At 59.6% G+C, this 18,479-nt stretch overlaps 1 protein-coding gene across 4 annotated transcripts; it reads left to right on the top strand.

Annotated features, from left to right (window-relative positions):
* Positions 1-1,276: 1,276 nt before the first annotated feature.
* FHOD1 (formin homology 2 domain containing 1) lies at positions 1,277-16,899 on the top strand. Of its 4 annotated transcripts, XM_082062638.1 has the most exons (25): positions 1,278-1,496; positions 7,086-7,192; positions 7,330-7,394; positions 8,740-8,807; positions 8,894-8,999; positions 9,192-9,286; positions 9,544-9,655; positions 9,970-10,064; positions 10,161-10,304; positions 10,424-10,638; positions 10,794-10,904; positions 11,179-11,202; positions 11,722-11,775; positions 12,194-12,360; positions 12,607-12,786; positions 12,889-13,502; positions 13,755-13,907; positions 14,070-14,252; positions 14,526-14,645; positions 14,855-15,016; positions 15,115-15,305; positions 15,381-15,573; positions 15,653-15,806; positions 15,910-16,086; positions 16,472-16,899. In XM_082062638.1, exons 1-25 carry the CDS (start codon positions 1,326-1,328, stop codon positions 16,552-16,554), a joined length of 3,744 nt encoding a protein of 1,247 aa, XP_081918764.1. In that variant the 5' UTR covers positions 1,278-1,325; the 3' UTR covers positions 16,555-16,899. The 4 variants fall into 4 exon arrangements, with proteins under 4 accessions (XP_081918762.1, XP_081918764.1, XP_081918763.1 ...); XM_082062636.1 differs by having other exon boundaries at positions 1,277-1,496; positions 12,607-13,502; XM_082062637.1 differs by lacking the exons at positions 11,179-11,202; positions 11,722-11,775 and having other exon boundaries at positions 12,607-13,502.
* The last annotated feature ends 1,580 nt before the right edge of the window (positions 16,900-18,479 follow it).

The following is an 18,479-nucleotide window of genomic DNA, read 5'->3' as shown; positions in this document are numbered from 1 at the left end:
GTGAGGATGCCACCTGCCAGGGGTCAGGAAGGGACTCTGGCAGAGTTCTTCATGAAGAACCAGCTCTGAACTGTGTCTGTGTGTCCCTGGAGCCAGGACAGAAGGACATCTTGGCTGGGCTGAACCCTCTGGCTGATACTGTCTATGGCATGGGCACACTTGGACATCGAGTGCCAGGCAGAGTGCACTGGAATGAGTTCCAGGACACCTCCCTGGCAGCCTCAGTGGCATCACCTCTTCACATCTCTCTGACCCAGCACAAATGTGCAGCAAACATTTTTCAGCAGAAGAAAACAGCTGGGAAAAGCAGTCACTGCTGCCACCCCCTGCCAGCCGGATCCTGCCAGGAAAGGCAGCACAAGAACGGCCTCACCAGTGCTGAAGCTGAGGAGAAACTGCCTCCCACTCCCCTTTTAACTTGTCAAAGATACGATTAAATCTTCCCTTTGCTTTGCCTCCCCCAGGCTGGTCATGCCCTGCCACCCTGACCTCTTAGACCTGACCCATGCTGCTGCTTGGGCATCTCTGCTGAGCGCCCCACAGTCCACTCATGCTTCACTGCTACTGGGAGCCCAGGCTGGAGCCAGAGGTGAGGGGAAGGCTCCCTGCCCAATGCTCCATCGTGTCAGGCCACCACCACTGCCCAGGTAATCAGTCAAAAAGAAAGTAAAATTCCCTTTGCAAAATCTTTGCCTTGCTGGGCTGTGCTCAGTGTGCCCAGTGGTGCTTCATGCTGAGTCCAAGAGTGATGAGACCTTCCTGTGTCCCCAGTCCTATCCCTGGTGCAGCTGTGGTCTGTGCTGTGTCCTGCTGGGGGTCCTTTGGGTGCTCCTTTCCAAGCATGGCAATGAACACTACATCATCCACCAACACCTTGGATGCAAAGCACCCTCATTAGCATCAACACCGATCCCGGGGGTTGTGCCGCTGCTGGGGAAGTACTGCTGCACGCCTGGCTCCGGGCTGCCCAGGACAGGACAGCTCATTCCTCCGCCGCTTTCCCACATGCCCCAGAAGAGGGACTTTCAGCCCAGCCGCCCACCCGTGCTCCAGTTCACCGGGGGCGAGCAGCCCCACCGGACACTCCGGGGCAGCCCGGAGCCTCCCGGGGCCTGCAGCATCCCTGATGCCGGAGCATCACGGCGGAGCATCGCTCCGCGGCGGGAGGCATCCCGGGCAGGCAGCCGCCGGAACGCCCGCGGGAGGGCGCGCCGAGCACCGAGCAGCCGATCCCGGGGAGGGGCGTGGCCGGGAGGGGCCGGGAGGGGGGCGGGGCTCCTCCGCCCCCACCCCCGGCGGAGCGGCGCGGCGGCAGCGGCGCTGCCATGGCGGAGGCGGTGGTTCCATGCCGGGTCCAGTACCTGGAGGACGCGGATCCTTTCGGCTGCGGCAGTTTCCCGGAGCCGCGGCGAGCTCCGGTTTACGCCGTGGAGGAGGCGCTGGCCCTGGGCGTGCAGCTGCCCGCGCTGCACCGCCTGCTCGGGGCCCCGCTGCCGGTGAGGGGGAGCCGGGGGAAGGCAGGGAGGCCACCGGACAGGGCGGGGGTTGTCGGCTGGAAGGAGCGGAGGGGCGAGGGATGGGGCGGTGTGTCCCCGCCGGAGCGCGGGCAGCGCTCCCGGAGTGAGTCACGGCAGAATCCGTGAGCCCCGGCGGGAGATGCCAGTTCTCGGGCGGCCCCGGATGAGTCGGCAGGGAGGAAGAGGATGTGCTTGCTCAGAGCAGGGGGAACCCGGGCAGGGGGGAAGCAGAACAAGGGCAGGAGTCCATCCCCGTGTTGCCGGGGCTGAGCGGAGCAGCGTGCTTTCACGCCAGCATCCCTCTTCCCCACCGGCTATCGGGAGCGGAGTTGAGCCTCCGTGGAAGCACACCAGCTCCTTGACACCGGGGACCAGGCCAGCGTCCCCGCTTGCTGCAGCACATGTGCCTTGGGGAGGTGACAGGGGAGCTGTAGGGCCACCAGCTCCTTCGTCCCTCCGGTTCAGCTGCAGCTTTGCTGCCGGAGAACGGTGCGGAAATTCGTGCTGAGCAATTTCCTCCGGCCGGCAGGAAGGCGGGAGGCTGAAGCTGCAGTGAGGTGCCGTGTCTTGCTTGTGTGCCGCCGGGGCTGATCCAGGCTGGGAAATAGGATCTGGGGAGTGGAGGACATGGGGGACCTTCCATCCTGGGTATCTTCTGTTGGCATGATGCCTTCAGAGCATCCTTTACAGGATGGGGACAGGCTTGTTTTCCTCCTCATAAGCATGGGAACCGGTAGACCTTTGGTAATGGCTGAGCATCTCTGTCGTGCAGGCAAGGGAAGCAGGAACCCAGGCAGGCAGGGGGAGTGTGCCCTGCCCGGGAGAGATGGGGGCAGCAGGAGGGGCAAATCGGCTTGGTGTGCCTGGCACTGAGCTTGCTGACCTGCCAAGGGAGAGGGAATCACTGTGAGACCTTTGCTTGCACTAAAAACCCCTCCCTATTATCCCCCTTTTCATTTTTTCTTGGAGCAAAGCAACCACGTCTCATGTTGTCGCCGTCATGGGATTTTTAGGTGGTGACTAAACGGAGTTTGTTTGGGAACAAGCAGCCCTGAGACATGACGAATGGAGCAAACTCAAATTTCAGGCATGAGCTCTCCTCCCTGGGCAGGAGCTGGCTGTAACGGGATCGCCGGCCCGGGGTGCTGCTGTGGTAGCACAGGGAGCTGGACACGACGTTCCAAAGGGCAGGAGCATTGCAGGGAGGTCCCATGCCCAGGTCTATTAATCCTGGGGGTTCAGGCTCTGTTACCTGCCAAAGCCAAGCTCCAGATGTTTTTTCCTGTGGTTTCTGTGCATCACTCCATGGCAAAATCACAGGTGAGCGGCTAGGACCCTGCTTTGGGGTTTTAAGCCAGATTCCTTGTCATATAGGTTATATAAGTTATATAAGTTAAAAAACATGCTGCCTTCATTACGCAAAGCTCTGTCCCAACGTGACAAGCTGGGGTGCTCGCTTGTGTTTGCACAAGCCAAAGTCTCCATCAGGAGCCTCCTGACACAGGATTTACACCCTGCAAAGTGAGGTCAGTCTCCTGAGCCACCCAATTCAGTCCAAATTTGGAGCTGGCAGCCCAGAGCCATGCAGACATCGTTACCCTGGCACGACTGCCTGAAACCTCCCTTGGTGCCCTTTGCGCCAGGTAACTCCATTACTCGCCACCCTAAAATTAGTAAATGAACAGTCGGATTTTTCCCAAGGAACCAGCTGTAAAAAATTCAGCTGGGGATGCCCGGTGCCAAGCTTGTCCTGAGGTGACGTGCACTGGGCAGTGTGCCTGGAGCTGCAAGGCACCGGGAGGAGGACGCAACGGCCAGGAAGGAGCTGGGCTGGGGGTCCCTGCACCATCGGTGGAGGACTGAATCACAGGCACCCAGGGGATGAGCTGCTATGGGGGACCAGCCGGCTCCTGCCCTTCCTGGGCACAGCAAAGCTGCTCCCTGAGCTGGGAGCAACCTGGAGATGAGGAGCAGGAGGTTTCTTGTGCCGGCATTGCTGCCTTGAACAGCCTGTCCTGCCCCAGGACATGCTCGGTGCTTCCTCTCCCTGAGTGCGACCCGCCACTGATGACTTTTTCATGCTCTCCGGAAAGCTTGTTTGTGCTTGAAAATACTTTCCCGCTTTGTTTGCCGCCACCGCATTGTTCGGCTCCAGGCCGATACTATCTTCTCCGGCTTTCCAGCATTTTTCTGATACCCTTGGGTGATGCTTGTGCTGGGTGTGGGGTTTTCTGAGCCTCCACAGGCAGGTTTTGGCAGGACAGATTTTTTTGGCTGTCCCTTCAGTCCCCAAAGGCCACTGTTCCCCCTTGCTCCCGGCACTATCTTGCCTCTGAATCTAGGGATTTTTCCAAACAATTGCAAAACCCAACGGGCTGGAGCTCTGCTTTCTCTTTCCTTTCCCGGAAACCTGGGGAAGAGCAAACAGCTCGCCGGCCTCAGGGTCATCAGCTCGCTCTTCCACTCGCTGTGAGCTCTCGGGCTTGCTAGAGGAGAGTTGCTGGGGTGACCTCAGTGCACATGTGAAGTGCACAATCCCCGTCGCACAAGCCCCGTCACACCAGCCCTGCTGGTTCTCTCCTATCCCGCTCAAGGGGGACTTCATGGACACTCTTTTCTCCACTTAACCTCTGGCAAGCACGAAAGTGGTGAGACAGGGTCATCGGCAGCGCTGCCTTCCCCCCGACTTAACTGCTTTGAAGCTCTGCTGTCTGACTCTTACCCGATGCTTAGAGCCGAGTACTGATGCTCAGCAACTTTGTCACTCCCCGGCTCCTGGCACGGTCCTCGCGTGGCTTCTGGGACAGGAGCTGTGGCCTGGCACTTGTGCCATGGCCTTACCAGGACACCTGCTGCTTGCAAGGACTGTGATCCTCCTGCTGTTGATGAGAAATGAGGGATCTGTTAATGAGCAACAAGTCTGGCTGGAGGAGCTTCAAGAGGGAATGTGTGCAAGCAAGTGTGCAGTGCTGGGCCAACTCTGAGTGACCTCCAGAGATCCCTCCTGACCTGGGTATTTTTTTTCCCCTCCATGATAAGGCAATGGCAGCGCTCCCATCCACTTGCTGCCACCCATCAGGCAGGAGCGGACAGGAGACTGCAACTGAGTGCCCTGGCAATAAACACCCTTCTTAGCCCTGAAATCGAATCATGGTGAATGTACCTGGTTGCTGGCTGGGGTAGCTTCTGTGGCATAGCTCTATAAACCATCACTCCCGATGTGTTTTGGAAGGGTGAGCAGAGGCTTCTGATGCCGGGTGTTTCTGACCCACCGGTGCCTTGTGTTTAACTGCTGCCTCAAGCTCTGCCTCAGCTGGAGCAAATAATATATTTTTTTTTCTGTAATTTCCCCATAGCCTTCCTAGAAGAGCCACAGCAACATTGATAAATTGTTATTACCACAAAAATAAAGTGCTAGAGACTGGGGGAAAGTGTTTCCTCTGCTGGCAGATAAAGAGGAGATTCACTGCCCAGCCTTGGAGCATCCTCCCACATGGGGATGCCATGATAGGGACAAGCAGGAAGATGTGATGCTGTGGTGGGTGGCATGAGTTCAGCTGTGGGTGGAGGATGCCTCTGTCTCAGAGGTGGAGATGTCTCCATCACACACCCATGGTTTGGGAGGACAGTCCAGCTGTGAGGGGAGCCGACTTTCCCTGGGAACTCGCTTGCCTGGCATGTGTGCCCTTGCTAAGCTTTGAAGCAGCCACAGCTGCTGGGTGTTGGTAGGATCAGGGAGATCCGTGTGTTTCCACCTTCCTCATGCCTCAAGTTTGAAGCGACAGGATGGATGGAGGACATCAGTGCTGCTGTGGCATGGCTGGGACCCCGGGGAGCCGCGGGCTGGATGTGTGAGCGTGGGACACTCTCTTCTTCCTCAGCTCCGCTCTGCCTGTGTGTCCTCATGACTCTCAAAGCCCAGCTCATTTTAAAACACTTTTACAGGCAGGAGATGGATGGATCACAGCCACCCTGCACCAGGAGCTGTCAGAACCCCATGGCTCCAATGTGCCGTCCCCACCAGCACAACCCTGAGATCCCGGCTCAGATTCTGCATGGTTCAAAACCTCATCCAAGGGTGCAGGACTAACCCTGGCCCAGGGGCAGTCAGTGCTCCCTGGTGCGGAAGTGCTGCCCTGGGATTTTTGGCAGGGGACAGCCCATCTCCATCCCTGAGGGTTGGTGCTCGCCAGGGGGGTCGCAGCCAAACCCGGACCCAGCGCTCAGAGCATCATCCCTTGTGGGGAGCACTGCCAAGCTCGCATGGGAAACATGCAGGGTTGTGTCCCAGGGGCTTGGCCTCCCCCGCCAGCTGGGCCATGTCACTGGCCCTGGTAGGAGCTGGGGACATTAACTCCAGCTTGTCAGGACTCTGGCAGCCCAGAGATGGCAAAGCTTTGTACTGGAGCTGTGAGGTTCTCTTCACTGTGTTTGAATGCCCGGGAGGATGCAGGGATGGCTATGGGGATGCCCAGGAGGATGCAGGGATGCCCAGGAGAGCCCTTTCCTGGTGCAGGAGTGTAAGCTTTCCCCAGCAAGCAAACCCTGTGTGTGGGATTAGCAATACCTGCTGTGGAGGCAGAGTTGGCAGCCAGGAGCATTTGCTCTGTTCCAGCAGCCTGTGTTTGGTACACGTTGCCATGACGGGCTGGCATGGCCAGCAACCACGGGAGGTGGAGCAAGACACTAACAACATAACTAATGTATCCAACCCAACGGCAGTGTCCCGCCAAATTATCCCGAGGCTTAGTCAAGGTCATTAATTAATGCACGTGGCATTTTTCCTTGCCCTCTCTTTTGTTGTCACACTTACAGTGAAGTCATACGTCTGAGCTCTTGCATGATCTTGTGACTTGAGGAGATGGGGCTTTCATGGAAAACAACCTCAGAGAGATACAGGAGCCGTACCCAGCATTGCTGTGCGTCGCCAGCCTGCCCGAGGGTAGTCAGGGCAGGGTTTTATTGTAAAACCCAATAGTGAGGTTTTATCCCTGGTCCTTGGCTCCTTAAGCAGTTACACGGCACTGCTGTGCAGTTTTGGAAACGAGCGTCAGGCCCTCAGAGGTGGGGCAAACTAGGAGAAGCAGGGGGCTTCGCCAGAGGCCGCCATCCCGGTGGGTTTTGCCCAGGTGCTGTGGCAGTTCGCGCAGATCCAGTCCCCCAGGCGGAGGTGATTCATCTGCCCAGACAGTGACACGAGCCCTGGAGGAGATGGATCCTACCCAGGTCACACCCTGGCTGACTCAGGGGAGCCCCAGGGAACGGGTCAGCCTCTTGCTGGGGCTCCTACCCAACTAGTTTATGAGGTGCTTGGTGGCAGTGCGGCCACCCTTGCTCTGCCTTTTCCTAGCCTGGGGCTCCACATTTCTCCCTTAATCTGCCATCAGGCTGAGGTGCTGGGGAATCTTTCTGCAGGGCCAGTGCTCAAGGACAGGGTGGGACCTGCCACCCTGATTCAAATGCCTGGTGAGTTAAGTGAGGGCAGGAGGGTCACCTGGGGATGCTGCTCTGGGAGCCAGGAGGAATGTGATGGGCACAGGGGCTCAGCCGGTTTGTCTCCATCCCCAGCTGGAGGACTGCACGCTGCAGGTCTCACCCTCCGGACACTACCTGGACCTTGACTTGTCCCTATTGGAACAGAAGGATGATCTGGAGGGTTTCTATGAGGAGGTCAGGTGAGGCACGTGGGGTACCCAAGCCCTATGGGGATGGGACACGGGGACCCCACATGCATGTGAGCACTGGGGGCCACGGGTGAGGGGCCGTGGTGGTCCCAGTGTAGGTTCTCACATGATATTTCGCCCTACCTTAGGAAGGGGAGACGGCCAACTCTGATCCTGCGCACGCAGCTCTCCGTCCGAGTCCACGCCATCATTGGTGAGTCAGGGCTGCTTCTTCCTCCGGGCTGACCTGGGGCTGGCAGGTCACTCCCCCCCAAACACAGAGTGGGTTTGGCCTCCACGTTTGGCTTTTTGGGATGGAGACAGGGAACAATGCAGCCCAGGGCTGCTGCCACCCTGTAACCCCTCCTAGAGGTGCAGGGGACATGGTCACCATCATGCTGATGGGGAACTGCTGGGTTAATCCCCTCCATCCACAGAGACTGGAACTCTTGCCTCTTTGGCTGAGAGCCCACCGCCCACTGCAGATATTCTGGGTCATTCAGTCGAGTTCTATATATAGTTTTGGAGGATATAAACAAATACCTCTCACACAGCAGAAAACGCTGCTGCGGCTTCGGGCAGGTCCTGCAAGATATTCGGGAGCCTCAAGCCTTTTTTCTCCTTAGCGGGGGGAAAGCAAGTACTGAGCAGAGCAAAATGTGAGCCGGGCATCAGCTTCCCGAGCGGTGCGGGAAGGGGCACAGCGTGGAGCCCTCTCCCTGCAGGAAGCCCGGGGTCGGGGTCGTGCTCTTTGCCGGCAGTTCCCAGGCTCCAGCTGAGCCCCGGGCTGCTCTGCTTTCCCTCTCTGACAAGCCGACAAGTGAGCGGAGGAGGCTGCTGAGACCTCGTGTTTTGCAGATCCCTCATCGGCATGTCTGAAGGCCTCCTTGGACAGCTTGGTTTTGGCTTGTTACAGCTCTGAAACTGACCCAAATAACTCGGGATGCTTGGATAACTCAATTTTGGGATGTGGGAAGCACTGGCTCCTGATGTATTTGGTCTCTGCTAGTTTAAGCAGAGCTTTTCGACTCTGCTATGTGCTGGCTTCTGCCACAGGCACCATCCCCATGAGCACGTAATCTCCATCCAGCCTCCAGCCTGGTGATCATCCTTTTGTCCCCAAGCAGCTGGTGTCAGGCTGCCATCCTTCCCGTCCCCATCCTGTGGTTCTTCCCAAGCTGTGGAGCTGCTGGGGGCTCCGGGACCGTGCCAACGCTGTGCCTGGGGAGCAACGGCTATAAGTAGCTCTGCCTCCTGCCCGTGTTCCTGTTTCGGTTCTGCACAGGAAACCAGAGGGGATATTTATGTCATTGCTGGGCAGAAAAAAAAAATAAAGGAAATAGGGAGGTGGCAGGGCTGAAATGAGTAGTTGTGGAGCTGCAGCTGCTTCCACCCTGTGTGTCTGACAGCCATGCGGTGCCGGCTTGCTGGGGTGACGGCACAGCGATTGAGCCAGGACAAGGGGCTTTCCCAGGCAGCAGGGAGCATTTTGGAGCCCTGGTTCAGCAGCGAGCCCCTGCGGGTCAGACCATCCCACCACATCTCTCTTTTCCTTCCAGAGAAGCTGTACAACTCGCAGGGGCCAGAGCTGCGGCGCTCACTCTTCTCCCTCAAGCAGCTCTTTCAGGTACGGTGATGGTGGCACAGTGGGGGTTCAGGGGTGCCCCCTCTTGCCTTCCCACACTGCGGTAATGCCTGGCCTCCACCCCACAGGAGGACAAGGACCTGGTGCCAGAGTTTGTGAACCTGGATGGGTTGACGTGTCTGATCAAAGTGGGGGCAGAGGCTGACCAGAACTACCAGAATTACATCCTCCGTGGTTGGTATTTGGGTACAGGGCACTTCTCGTCCCTGGGGAGGAAGGCTGGCATGCAGGGGTCGGGGGAGAGTGAGTTTGGCTGGGATACCTTGCAGGAAGCTGCCAGACCTTGCCCTTGGTGTGCTGATGCTGGGAAAGCCCTGTCACAGCCCTGCCCGCCCTGCCGTGACCTGCCTGCTCTCTGCCTTGCAGCCCTGAGCCAGATCATGCTTTTTGTGGACGGAATGCAGGGTGTCATCAACCACAATGAGACTGTCCAGTGGCTGTACACGCTGTCGGGAAGCCCGGTAAGCACCTGTTGCCCTTGGGGGGCTGCCTGTGCCCCCTGCTGCACCCCTGCCAGTTGCTGTCCCCTGGGCACAGTGCCTGAGTAAGAGGGTCCCGCTCCAGGTCCCTTCCTGGTGCACCCCAGCCATCAGCATCACAGCTGCGGGCTGGTCCCTGGCCCCACAGCAAAGCCCCCAGCCCTGGGGCATGGGCACAACCACCCCACAGTGCCCTGGCAGCCCCCTGCCACTGTCCCAGCTGTCGTCCCTTGTCCCAGTTTCGCCTGGTGGTGAAGATGGCACTGAAGCTGCTGCTGGTGTTCGTGGAGTACACAGAGCCCAACGCCCTGCTCCTCATCCGCGCCGTCAACGCTGTGGACCAGGCAAGAGGTGGGTGCAGCCCCAACCACCCATGAGGCCCCACTGATCATAAAATCATTTTGTTTGGAAGAGACCCTCAAGATCATAGAGTCCAACCATTAACCCAACACTGTCACTAAACCATGACCCTAAGAACCTCATCTCCGCATCTTTTAAATCCCCCCCCACGGATGGTGACTCCACCACTTTCCTGGGAAGCCTGTTCCAATGCCTGACAACCCTTTCCATGAATAGATTTTTCCAAATATCTAATCTAAACCTCCCCTGGCACAATTTGAGGCTATTTCCTACTGCATGTCACCTGCACGTGCCACTTTTCCCAGGAACTTGCCCATGGTCCAACCTGATGGCCATCCTGGAGCAGCGCCATGGGGCTGACACAGAGCTGCTGGTGTTCACCATGACGCTGATCAACAAGGTCCGGGGAAGTAGCTGGGCATCCCTGTGATGCCACGCTGGTGGGGCTTGGTGTGGGTCACACCGGTCCCAGCAGCGTCCCTCTGGTCCTGCTCAGACGCTGGCAGCCCTCCCGGACCAGGACACCTTCTACGACGTGACGGACTGCCTGGAGCAGCAGGGCATGGAGCGGGTGGTGCAGCAGTACCTGGGCAGCAAGGGCACCGACCTCGACTTGAAGCAGCAGTTCACACTCTATGAAGTGAGTGGGGCTCCTGTGGGATCCAGCCACACGCCACATCCTGTGGCAGCAGGGAGGGTGGGTGTGTGGGGTGGCAGGGGGGCCGTGCCCGGTGCCATGCCCCCCCGGCCTCTCCGCAGAGCGCTCTCAAGCTGGAGGATGATGTGGAAGAGCCACCCTCAGGGGGACGCAAGGAGCGGAGGAGGACGGACGAGGGCCGGCGTGGGTGGCGATCACAGGGTGGGTGCCCGGAGCCCAGCCCCGATGCCCAGCCACTCCAGGGGTCCCCTGGCACCCCGAAGGAGCCCCCCACTGAGGACACCCCAGCAGTCCCCGCACCGAGCAGCCCGGCAGAGTAAGTGTGGCTGGAGGTGGCCCATGGTGGGGATGCTTCCAGGATGGTGAAGATGCTGGGATGTGGTGGGAGCCACGCTTGGGTCCATTCCTGGTGCCAGGATGGAGGACAGCTCCGCAGGACCTGCTCTCAGTCCCTGTCACCTCCCCTTCCAGGCCCTGTCCTGGCAGCATCTACAACAGTGCGTCCACGGTGCGGCTGTCCCTGGCCTCTCCCCAGGCCGAGAAGGAGCAGCCCCCGGGCCCGGGCGAGCGCAGTGTCTACAAGTAAGCAGCCAGGAGGGGCTGGGTGTATGGGGGGTCCCCCAGGGCTGTTGGGGCACTCCCAGGAGCGTGTGTGCCTGTCCCAGGGAAAAATGGTCTGGACTGGCACTGGGACTGAAGAGAATCGTGACTGGGGAGTGGGCATCCAACAGGGTCCAGCTAGGGGCTGCAGGGCATCCTTCAGGGACACACAGCTCTGCTCCAGCTCCTTCTTGCTCCTCTTTTCTGCCACGCTTGCCCTCTCCTCTGCCCACTCTTTCTATCTTTCCTTTTGCAGGCTGCGCCAAACGGCTCCTGTCTGGTAAGTGCCTGGGCTCTGCACGCGTGTGCTCCCTCCTGGCATGATGCTCCGGCGGGAGCGGGCACTGCCCTGCACCCACCTTGCTGCCCCCTGCACCCATCTCGCTGCCCCATCCCTCAGCTCTCCCCTCTCAGCCCTGCCTGTGGGACCCCAGCCTGCTCCCCTCATTTCCAGCATCCCCCACAGGGTGATGGCGCCCTCTGATCTCTCACTTCTTGGGTGGAGTGTCCCTGCTGGGGGTGGCAATGCCCCCCCTGGGGCTGGGAGGGGGCTGGCATCACCATCCTGGTGGCAAACTGAGTGGCTCTGTTTGGGGGGGACAGTGCCCTGTCTCACCAGCACCCAATGCCATGTAGTGCCAAGGCAGGAGAGGACTTGCTTGGGCTCTCCCAGCTCCCCATAAACCCCAGGGTGACAGCAGGGCAAGGGTCCTGTGCTGGCCAGGTGGGTGCATGCAGGGGTGCATGAGCCGCAGTGGGGGGCTGCTGCCAGTGGGGTCTAACCCCTGTTTTCCCTCAGGCGGGAGGATGTCCCCTCCTTGCATGGGGACAAGCCTATTTTGAGGAAGTTTGAGTAAGTAGAGGCATGCGTGTGTCTCCAGGCATGCGCTTCCTCAGGCCAGCAGGGCATGAGGCGCAGGAGGGTCCCCACGAGTCTCTGCCTGGAGGCCCTCCTGGGTTTTGCAGCTTTTGGATGAGGGTTGTGGTGAGCACCAGGTCCATGGGTCTGATAGGTGACAGTGACACATCGATGGGATACGCCTTCAGCTCCTGCGGGGCTGTGGCATCCCCGTCCCTGAGCTGTGGTGGTGTCACCTGTCTCTCTGCTGGGCTTGGAGAAGGTTGAATCCTCCAGGTCCCTGCTGTGGTGTGACTAGTGCAGGGTGTTTCAGGGGGCTGGCTGTGCAGTGTGACATGGCGTGGTTTGCTGGTTGTCCCCATCATCCCTGTCCCTGCCTTGCTCCCAGCCAACATCTGCCCCTGTCTCACAGAGCTCGCTTCTTGGAGAACCTGGCTGCAGCCCAGAAGGAGAAGATCTCTTCCATGGCCAAGGGACGGCTTGACGTCCTCAGCGATGCTGCGCTGGAGCATCCTGCTTCTTTCTTGTGGGACAGGGACAGCGGCACCCCTGAGCCAGGCACAGAGACACCCAGCATAAGTAGGTGCTGCTGGGGTGTGTGTTCCTGGCTCCGGGCTCATGGGGGTCTCTGGGGTGGGTATCAGTGGCACCTCTGCCCCCAGCCCACACCTGTGAAAACCAGAGCCATGGGGGAGCTGGGTAGTACCTCCCTGTCCCGCTCTGAACACTGCCATCCGAGCACACCCCCTGGGGAGCGGGACCCCTACCCCAGCAGTACCTGCCTCTCCAAATGGGCTGTCCCAGCATCTTCCCATGTCCCCGCAGGGTCTCGCCTGGCTCAGCCGGACACCACCGACTCCTGCAGCACCATCTCCTCTGACACCAAGTTCATGCTGGACATGCTCTACGCCAAGGGCTCCTCAGAGCCGGGGAGGGAGAAGGTCTTTTCCAAGGGACCATCGTCCCCCCTGGTCCAGGGTGAGGTGGACACGGACATGGAAGGAGGTAGCAACCGGGAGCAAGAGGGCGCCCGGCTCTGTGGCAGGGCTCCAGACGGGCCAGTGGCCAGTGCCCATGCCAAGCTGGCACGTGCCATGTCCAGTGTAGATGCTGAGACTCACACGCAGAAGCTGGAGAACACTGGGATGATGCCCATCAAGAAGGATGCAGAGCTGACATGGGAGCGCCTGGAGGCCAGCCCTGGGCAGCTGAAGATCAAGGACCTGGACTTCACTGATTTGGGGGAAGAAGAAGACTTTGACATCCTGGACACAGGCCCCATGGCCAATGGCTCCTTCCTCTCTCCCAGCATTGAAGCAACAAGTGCTGGAAGTCTCATGGCTCCCCCTCCACCTCCTGCCATCCCTGGTTGCCCACCACCTCCACCTCCACCTCCCATGATCCCTGGTTGCCCACCACCTCCACCGCCACCTCCTGCGTTCCCTGGCTGCCCACCGCCTCCACCTCCACCTCCTGCGGTCCCTGGCTGCCCACCCCCTCCAGGGCTGCCAGGCCTCGCAGCAACAGATGGCCCCTCCCAGGCCAAGAAAAAAAGGACAGTGAAGCTCTTCTGGAAGGAGCTGAAGCAGCTGGATGGCACTGTGGGGCCAGGAAGGTTCGGCCAGGCAACATTATGGGCATCCCTGCAGAGCGTCGAGGTCAATGCTGCCAAACTGGAGCATCTCTTTGAGTCAAGGTCAAAAGAAGCACCAACTTCAAAGGTACCAGCAGGCTGGCACCCATCAGCCAAGGGGGTTTGAGGGTTTGAGTCTGTTAGTTGCTGGAGGGACCCTAGGTGGGGACCGTCACCCCTACCCTACGCTGAGGAGCCCAGAGGCTCTGTGGGGATAGTGATAGGCAGTACGTGGGTCTGGCTCATCACCAGGTCCCTGATCTGCTCCCCATGTCCATGGTGTTTTCATGAAGGTGAGCCCTTTCTCTGTCTGTTCCCATCCATCCTGTCCTCCTTGCAGAAGGCCATTGATGGGAAGAAGGTGGTGGTGGTGCTGGACCCCAAGAGGAGCAACGCCATCAACATTGGTCTCACAGTGCTGCCACCTGTGCACATCATCAAGACGGCTGTGCTGAACTTCGATGAGTTTGCGGTCAATAAGGAAGGGATTGAGGTGAGCACCAGAGAAGCTCGGCCCCTCCAAGGTGCTCCCTCCAGGGTCATTTCCCCTGGCCAAGAGGCCACCATGCCATGACATCTGTGCTGCCAGCCCTGGGGTGACATATCCCATGGTGACATGTCTGGAGCTTAACACATCCTGCTTTGCCTGCTCTAGAAAATCTTGACCATGGTCCCAACTGAGGAGGAGAAGCAGAAGATCCAAGAAGCCCAAATGGCCAACCCTGATGTGCCCTTGGGCTCTGCGGAGCAGTTCCTGCTTGCCTTGTCTTCCATCAGTGACCTCACACCCAGGCTCCAGCTCTGGGCCTTCAAGCTGGACTATGAGAGCCTGGAGCAGGTACAGAGCCATGTACCACATCTGCCCTCCACCCTCTCACCACTGCCAGCCCCAGCAGTGCTGAGCTCTGAGCCAAGCCTATTCCTGGTGGGAACCAGCCATGTCCAAGTTTGGGAGGTGCCATCATGGCTGGGGACAGGTTGCAGGTCTCCAAGGCAATCATGGGCTTGGGTTGACCAAAGTGTGGTTGTCCTCATGGGAAAGGGCAAATGCTGAAGCTCCCAAGGGAGAGGGTGGCCAAGGGGTCTCACCTGCATCTCTTTCCTCAACCAGGAGATTGCAGAGCCACTCTTTGATCTGAAGGTGGGCATGGAGCAACTGGCCAGAAATCACACCTTCAAGTGCATCCTGGCCACGCTGCTGGCCATGGGCAACTTCTTGAATGGCTCCCAGGTGAGGAGCAGGGTGCAGAGGGATGTGGCCTGTCTTGAATGCCACAAGGACAGGACCCACCATGGTGCATGGGTACCCAAGAGGGACCATGAGAAGCCTGGGATGGCACCTGAGGCTGGGTGGTGCTGGTGGGGGCCCAGTGGATCTGCAGACTGGAGGTCTGCTGGAGGAGGGATGGAGAGGCCTTGCTGAGTCCATTGGGGTTTCAGAGCAGAGGCTTTGAGCTGGGCTACCTGGAGAAGGTCTCAGAAGTGAAGGACACAGTGCACCGGCAATCCCTGCTCTACCACCTCTGCCAGATGGTGGTAGAGAAATTCCCAGAAACCACCGACCTCTACTCAGAGATCGCCTCCATCACCCGCTCTGCCAAGGTGAGCCAGCCAGATGACACCTGGCAAGGCAAGGGTATGGGTCCCACGGCTGCCCAGCTCCCCCAGCGTGACTGAGGGCTGGTGTCTCACTCTTCCAGGTTGACTTTGACGAGCTGGCCAACAGCCTGATGCAGCTGGAGCGGAGGTGCAGGACCTCCTGGGACAACCTGAAGGTGATCGCCAAGCATGAGACTAAGCCGGTGCTGAAGAGCAAGCTGACAGACTTCCTCAAGGACAGCACCCAGCGCATTGTCGTCTTGAAGGTGGTGCACAGGCGTGTCCTCAACAGGTCAGTGGCTCGAGGTCCTGGGGATGGGAGCCCTGCAGTCCCGTTGGTGGCCTACCATGACCGATGTCACTGCAGGTTTCACTCCTTCCTGCTCTACCTGGGTTACCCGGCGAGCACAGTGCGGGACGTGAAGGTGACAACCATCTGCAAGCTGCTGCGGGAGTTCGCTCTGGAGTACCGCACCTGCCGGGAGCGCGTCCTGCAGCAGCAGAAGAAACGGGCTGCCCACCGCGAGCGCAACAAGACCCGTGGACGGCTCATCACCGAGGTACAGGGACACCTGGCTGGCCACTGCCACCAGGTGATGTCCCCCATGTCCCCAACACCCACCTCTCCTCCTGCTGCAGACTGAGAAGTTCTCTGGCATTGCTGAGGCTGCTCCGCCGCCCGCCGTGGTGTCCAGCAGCCCCGAGGAGCAGATGGAAACGGGACACGAAAGCATGAAGAACCTACTGGCCTCCCCCACAGATGCCCCTGCCCGCCGCAGCCGGGCCAGCCGGGGTAGGAGTGGGGTGGCAGAGGCACACAAGGCATGGCTGGCTGGTTGGGCATGGCCGGCTGGTTGGGCATGGCTGATGCCAGCATCCCTGTTGTCCCCATGCAGGGACAGGACACACCACCCCAACCCAGGGCTCTCCAGCCCAAGAGGATGTTCCCAGCTCCCCAGACGATGCTTCAGATGAAATCATGGACCGACTGGTGAAATCAGTGACTCACAACGCCAACCCCCGGCCCTGTGCCAACAAGGAGCGCAGGAGGTCCCGCGGCAATAGGAAGTCCTGTAAGTCCCACCCCTGTCCCTGTGCCCTGTCCTGTCTCTGTCCCTATGCTCTGCCCCTGTTCCTGTACTCTGCCCCATAGCAATGGGACCCGCCCAGATGCTCTTTCCCATCTTTGTGTCCCCATCCCATCTCTGTTCCTGTGTTCCGTCCTCATGCCTTGTCCCAGTTCTGTGTCCCCATGCCCTGCCTGACTTCTTCCCCACTGGCCACCCTTGTTGAGCCTACCAGGCCACAACTGGAGGTACCCTGAGACCAGACCATGTCCTTGCACTCCCCTCACCACTCCCCTCCCCAGGGCCACCATGCCCGGGCAGGCACTGGGTACATGGAGACCACATGTGCTGCTGCCAGCACTGCCAGTGCCATGTTCTCCTCTTCCTGCAGTGAGACGGACGCTGAAGAGTGGGCTCAGCGATGACCTGGTGCAGGCGCTGGGCCTGGGGCGAGCACCTGGCATGGAGGTTTGAGGTGGCCCAAGGGGGCTCCTGCTGCTTCTCACCACCGGTAGCCCTCAAGGCAGGACGTGGTGGCAGCCCCTTGCTGCTCCAGGCCTGGCACACTCTGCACCCTTCGTTTCACCTTTTCCTGCTGGTCTCCAGCTCCCGGAGGTGCAGAAAGCGGATGGGAGTGATGCCCAGGAGCTGCTCCATGATGGTCAGGATGGAGGACGCTCAGTGCTCGTGTGTGGGGGTGGAGGCTCGTGGTTCATCTTCTCAACAGTATTAGAGGGGTCAAGGGGCTGGACCCAGAGACCCGCTCTGAGACCTGGGTCTGGCCCGTGGCCACTGTGGCAATAAAGTGATCTGATGTGCTGCTGGCTGCCAGTGTCCTTTGTCCCTGTGCCCAGGTCACTCTGCTGCTGGGATGCTGGAGGCTCTTGATGCCGTGGGCTGGAGCAGGCACTGCTGAGGGCCGTGGCAGGAGATAAGGAGTGATGGTCCCTCCAGCATCCATGGGGAAGCTGTTGCTGTAGTCCCGAGCAGGACCTGGATGCTGCCAGCAAAGTCCCAGGGTGAGCCCTGCCAGGGGATCCTGATGTCTCCATCCCAGCAGAGCCCCACCAGGCTGGGGTGATGTGGTACCCTCACCTGAGCCAAGCCAGCATCCCTCCTCCTGCATGCCCAGTCCCGCTGCCCAGGGCCAGCACTCGGCCTGCAGCAGCCAGCCCTGTGGCTTGCAGGCACCATCATCCCTCCCAGGGACAGCGTGATCCCCCCTGTACTGGGGCACCCGGGGGGACCCTGCCAGAAGGAGCAAGGACTGCTGCCAGGCTCAAGGCTGCACGCTCAAGGCTGGAGTGGCAGCTCAAGCGCGAGGCCATGGTGCAGCGTTATCAAGGGTACATGCCACATCCCAAAACTCACCTCTCCCTTACGCACTTCTCCTGGGGGATTTTAGCCAGATCAGAACCTGGGTCCGAGGCAGGGTTGTTCCACTCCTGGAGCAGGTCCAGGGCACGGCAGCCACACTGTCCCCTGTGAACCTGGCCCTGGCCAAGCTGCAAGCCTTGTAAACACCTCCCTGTGCTGGGCAGAGACAGGCTGTCTCATGGTGTAAATGCAGCCAGGGCAGCATCTGCCTGTACCTGTGGGGCCTGGGAGGTGTCCAGACAGGAACATGCCACCTCCTGGTCCAGCACCGCTCCTGCCATCCTGGGCATGGATTAAATCCCGTGCTCGATGCTGGCCATGATGCTCCCCATGGGTGCTAGACAGTGGGTCAGCACCATTTCTGAGCATCCCCCTCTGCCAGCTGCAGTGCTTTGGGTACCGACACCTGTGGCAGAGGCATTTGGGAACAGTGTCATGTCATCCATCACGGTAGCTCCACCTTGGCGCTGCCCCGGCGCTGCCTCCAGCCCTGAATCCCGCACAGCAGGTCTCTGTGGCTTTCAAGGAATGAAGAAAAACTTCACCGGGCAGGGCAGCTTCTTTTTCCCAGCTGACCTCTGTCCAGGGTTGTCCCTCTCCGTGAGGCTGGATGCACTGGTGGCCTCAGAGCAGCCAGGCAGTGCCAGTCTGCCCCACCTTGCAAGGTGCCTGCAATGGTCCTGGGTGGCTTTGGGGACAGGGGGATGCCATGCCAAGAGCTGCAGGTGTCCCAGAGGTGCCTCAAGTCATGGTCTGGTTCTCCTGCCCTCCAGGTGCTTGACTTGGGGCTGCAAAGAGAGGACAAAGAGATCATAACAGACAACAATGAGCCACTCGGATGCACAGAGGAAGGAGAAAGGGATAGGAAAGCATCTTCCTGGCTCCCTGCACCTGCCCCAGGTATCCAAAGTGACACAATACACATGACAACCCCAGGACTGTTGCTCCCGAGGGCTTGCTGGGGGAAACTGAGGCAGGCTGCTGGGAAATGCCCCACCACTCCCAAGTGATTTGGCAGCACT

This window comes from Streptopelia decaocto, assembly GCF_964273445.1.
Source record: "Streptopelia decaocto genome assembly, chromosome: 11".
Classification (NCBI taxonomy): Eukaryota; Metazoa; Chordata; class Aves; order Columbiformes; family Columbidae; genus Streptopelia; species Streptopelia decaocto.
Note: the sequence above shows the minus strand (reverse complement) of the source record. Positions and strands in the feature narration are given on the sequence as shown.

Bases quoted from the DNA above. Each gene is read 5' to 3' on its own strand.
- FHOD1 (XM_082062636.1), top strand. From the start codon at position 1,326: ATGGCGGAGGCGGTGGTTCCATGCCGGGTCCAGTACCTGGAGGACGCG. The intron at 13,908-14,069 runs GTGAGCACCAGA...TGCCTGCTCTAG, and splicing joins TCAATAAGGAAGGGATTGAG to AAAATCTTGACCATGGTCCC. The intron at 16,087-16,471 runs GTAAGTCCCACC...CTCTTCCTGCAG, and splicing joins CCGCGGCAATAGGAAGTCCT to TGAGACGGACGCTGAAGAGT.